The 4,960-nt window shown below is 36.6% G+C and overlaps 1 protein-coding gene across 1 annotated transcript; it reads left to right on the top strand.

Moving 5' to 3' along the window:
- The first annotated feature begins 995 nt into the window (after positions 1-995).
- Positions 996-4,611, top strand: LOC139847886 (alpha,alpha-trehalose-phosphate synthase [UDP-forming] 6-like). Its single transcript, XM_071837619.1, has 4 exons — positions 996-1,201; positions 1,429-3,362; positions 3,429-3,702; positions 4,170-4,611. Exons 2-4 carry the CDS (start codon positions 1,459-1,461, stop codon positions 4,464-4,466), a joined length of 2,475 nt encoding a protein of 824 aa, XP_071693720.1. The 5' UTR covers positions 996-1,201; positions 1,429-1,458; the 3' UTR covers positions 4,467-4,611.
- The last annotated feature ends 349 nt before the right edge of the window (positions 4,612-4,960 follow it).

Consider the following 4,960-nt stretch of genomic DNA (forward strand, 5'->3'; position numbering starts at 1 on the left):
ATTGTTGGTTATAAAAAGGAAAGCTTACTTGCTTATCCATACAATACATTCTAAACATTTTTGTTAGTTAATGTAGTACAATACCATGTAAGAAGTAATGCTATGGGTTTGAAATCTTCTAAACATATCATTCAATATTTTTTCATTTAAAATCCCGTGATTCTACGAGTCTCTGCACTAGTAATAATTATAAATTCAAACTCTAAAAAGTTCTTGTAGACTACATGCTAAAGACACCCTGTGAGTCTGTGACACAAAGATTACTACAACGCATACGATTAAGTCCTTGTTTGAGCCAAGATCCAACTACTTTTTATTTAATATATATGAAAAAAATTGCTTTTTCTCCATAATAAAAATAATTTAGAAAATACATACATACGACATAAAAACTTTGTTAGTATTGTTTAACTTCTCACTAACATCTTCTTTTTTTTATATAAAATGCTTGGCATAACAAAAAAGAGAATTAATTTGTACAGCACTAATTTTTAACCGTACACTATCAAATATACATTATGATATTGTACTCTACAACACTATCAAACACGTTTAATGGTGTATGGATAAAGGTTGGTGGGATCATCACCCTAACAAAAATGACGAGGATTAAAAAAAGAAACTTCTTTCACATGTTATCCACTCTCAAGGTGACAGGTCACATGATCACAGTAATAATCAAATTAAATTTTTTTATCTTGACAGCAGAACATTTGTACGTTTCCTGCAATAAAGAAAACAATTTAAAACCTTATCCAAAACCATTTTATGATTATAATTTGTATTTGTATTTTACTCTATATTTTTTAAATGAAAACAGAAGAGATATTCATTAATAACAAATAAATACATAATCTAGTCCTTCTACACTTCTCTCCACGAGCAGTGATGCAACCAAAATTTTCAAACTCAAAACATTGTACAAACCCAATAACATAATGTACAAATACCTTATATAACAATATCTTTTCCAGATCATACTCATCATTATCAAAATCAAAATCAAAATCAAAATCAAAATCCACTTAGCAAAAAAAAACAATTTAATTTGTTTGTGTATATATATAAGTTATATAACAAGCTTGCATAAACCTCAGAGAGAAGTCGAGAACTAACATTTTGTCTCCCTTTCTCTCTGTATCTGTCTCTATTTCAGTTCTCACCTGGCTATCAAAAAATAAAAAAGAAACAAAATCACCTGGTAAATTTCTGAACTTTTTTACAGACTTAATCTGGGTTTTATTTAATTTGTTGTAATCAATAATACCCATTTAACAGATCACTGTATTTCAACAAGTAATATGTGTGTTTGTTTTCTTTTTCTTTTTTAAATTGTAATGACCATTTCTATGTTTTTAAGTTTGATAATATTAATACTAAGAGTTTAATTAATTTACATTGTGTCAAAATTATATTTAAACTTATCAGATCTCGCCGCCGTTGCTGTCACTGACCAGTATGACCCGCCGGATTATGACCGTTGCCGACAAAGTTTCCGATGACCCATCACCATCATCACCTTCAATCCAACATGACCGTTTGATCATTGTAGCTAACCAGTTACCTATTCGGGCTAACCCGAAAACAGATGGATCAAAAGGCTGGACTTTTAGTTTAGATGAAAATTCACTCTCTCTACAATTAAAACAAGGTTTAGGAGATGATGATGATATTGAAGTTATATTTGTTGGTTGTTTAAAAGAAGAAATACATCCAAGTGAACAAGAACAAGTTTCACAAACACTTTTGGAAACATTCAAATGTGTCCCTACTTTTTTCCCACCTGGATTATACACAAGATTTTATCATGGTTTTTGTAAGCAACAATTATGGCCTTTATTTCATTACATGTTACCATTGTCGCCCGATTTAGGCGGCCGGTTTAATCGGTCTTTATGGCAAGCTTATGTTTCAGTTAACAAGATTTTTGCTGATAGAATTATGGAAGTGATTAATCCAGAAGATGATTTTGTTTGGATTCATGATTATCATCTTATGGTTTTACCAACTTTTTTAAGAAAACGGTTTAATCGGGTCAAACTCGGGTTTTTCTTACATAGCCCGTTTCCTTCATCCGAAATTTACAAGACTTTACCCGTTCGAGAAGAGATTCTTCGGACCCTTTTGAATTCGGATTCGATCGGGTTCCATACTTTTGACTATGCTCGCCATTTTCTATCTTGTTGTAGTCGAATGTTAGGGATTTCGTATGAATCAAAACGAGGTTATATAAGTTTGGAGTATTATGGACGAACAGTTAGTATTAAGATTCTCCCGGTCGGGATTCATATGAGACAACTGCAATCTGTGTTGAACCTTCCGGAAACGGAAACAAAGGTTATCGAGCTCGTTAAACAGTTTAAACAACAGGGGAAAACAATGTTGTTAGGTGTTGATGATATGGACATATTTAAAGGTATCAGCTTGAAGTTATTAGCTATGGAACAGTTCTTGATTCAGCACCCCGAGTGGCAAGGAAAGATCGTTTTAGTACAGATAGCGAATCCGGCTCGTGGGACCGGGAATGATGTAAAGGAAGTAAAGGCCGAGACGTATTCAACGGTCAAACGGGTCAACGAAACTTTTGGGAAGCCCGGATACCAGCCTGTTATCTTGGTTGACAAGCCGCTTAAGTTTTATGAGCGGGTCGCTTATTATGTTGTTGCAGAGTGTTGTTTGGTGACAGCTGTTAGAGACGGGATGAATCTTATCCCTTATGAATACATTATAAGTCGACAAGGTAACGATAGGCTTGATAAGGTCTTAGGTTTGGAGCCCGGTACGTTAAAAAAGAGCATGTTGGTTATTTCGGAGTTTATTGGATGCTCTCCGTCTTTAAGTGGTGCAATACGGGTCAACCCGTGGAATATTGACTCGGTTGCGGAAGCTATGGATAGTGCGTTGGAGTTAAGTGAGGCCGAAAAGCAAATGAGACACGAGAAACATTATAGGTACGTTAGCACTCATGATGTCGGGTATTGGGCTCGAAGCTTTTTGCAAGATCTCGAAAGGACTTGTAAGGATCATGTGACGAAAATAAGTTGGGGGATAGGGTTCGGGTTAGGTTTTAGGGTTGTCGCTTTGGATCCGAACTTTAGGAAGCTTTCGATGGAGCATATAGTTTCGGCTTATAAACAAACTACAAAACGCGCGATTCTTTTGGATTATGATGGTACTTTAATGCCTCAATCTTCGATTGATAAGAGCCCGAGTTCTAAAACGGTCGAAATGCTCAACGCTTTATGTGAAGACACGAACAATATGGTTTGTATTGTGAGTGCTAGGAGCCGAAAAACTTTGAGTGAATGGTTTGCTTCATGTGAGAAACTCGGACTCGCAGCTGAGCATGGGTGTTTTCTAAGGTAATTGATTACTTGTACTTATAGCTTTACTTGTTGTACATTTGACAGACGAGTGTATGATTTTAGGTTACAAGGAGATGAAGAATGGGAGACGTGTGTACAAGTTGAAGATTTCGGGTGGAAGCAGAATACGCATCCAGTTATGACACGTTACACCGAAACAACTGATGGATCAAGAATTGAAACAAACGATACAACAATGGTGTGGGGTTATGAAGATGCAGATCCTGATTTTGGATCTTGTCAAGCTAAAGAGCTTCTTAATCACCTCGAAAGTGTGCTTGCTAACGAACCTGTTACAGTAAAAAGAGGGCCGAGTTGCGTTGAGGTTGTACCGCAGGTACGATCAAGAATAGTTACAATTGAATCTTGTTTACAGAATAGTCAAGGTTGTAAAACTCGCTAGTCAGGACCAGTTGGTCAAGTCGGGGATGAGACGGACGTTGACTAACGTTAACTTTTAGTAATACATAAATTAAACATGTGTGTGTGCGTGCGTAAGTCGGGGATGAGACGGGCGTTGACCAACGTTGTGCGTGGATGGGTGGGTGTGTATGTGTGTGTTACACATAAATATATGGCACAAAATCTAATTTAAAAACTATACATTTTTTTTACCTAAGTTTGACCGACTCAGACCCCATTTTGATCCGACTTATTAGCATTGACCGCTTTTAAGGCGTTTTTGGGCAACTCGGGACGGACTAGTCCCCAAACCGCCGCGTGGGCCGAGTTGGTCAACTTTTATAACAGTGAGAAGTATCAACTTTGACAGATCAAAGTATGTTTAATTTGATTATATATCAGGGTGTGAGCAAGGGAATGGTTGCAAAACGACTGCTCGCAACAATGCAAGAACGAGGAATGAATCCAGATTTTGTCTTGTGTATAGGAGATGATCGATCAGATGAAGATATGTTCGAGGTAATTACTACTTCTGTAGCTTGCAACAACTGCATTGCACCAAATGCACAAGTGTTCGCGTGCACAGTCGGAAACAAACCAAGTAAAGCTAAATATTATCTTGACGACACGGTTGAAATTGATAGAATGATGCACGGATTGGCTTCCGTATCGGAACAATCTATCAGTGTTCTTGGTTAACAGTAACAGGCGTTGAGCAATGTATATAGTGTGTTATATTTATTTCTGTTTACTTGTAAATTTCATAGTGTAGGTCAATAGTAGTTACAAAACTGGGGTTCTAGTTTTTTTTTGCTTACCTGTACATATGAATATCTGTTTGTTTTGTGGGTTTCGTTTCTTTCTTCATGAGATATAGTTCATTCCCTGTAAGCAAAGCTTGTTTAAATTTTGTTTGTCAAAATGCATTCAAAGTTCTAGACCATGTTTTTTGAATATTTTATTGATAATATAGTAATTTATGGCTGCCCGGCTGCCCCTGCCACTATAAAAATTCATGCATTTAGGCACATAGCAATCTTCCAAATTGATCATGTAATTTCATGTTATGCGAGCAAGTTTGTAGCTTACTCTAAACACGTGATTGATGTTCAATCGGCACTGAAGGGTGGGGGACCAAACATTTGTGGTTTGGGCACGCCGTGTTATGTTTTGGCAGCTGAATCTGGTTCGGG

Source organism: Rutidosis leptorrhynchoides, chromosome 5, assembly GCF_046630445.1.
Source record: "Rutidosis leptorrhynchoides isolate AG116_Rl617_1_P2 chromosome 5, CSIRO_AGI_Rlap_v1, whole genome shotgun sequence".
Lineage (NCBI taxonomy): Eukaryota > Viridiplantae > Streptophyta > Magnoliopsida > Asterales > Asteraceae > Rutidosis > Rutidosis leptorrhynchoides.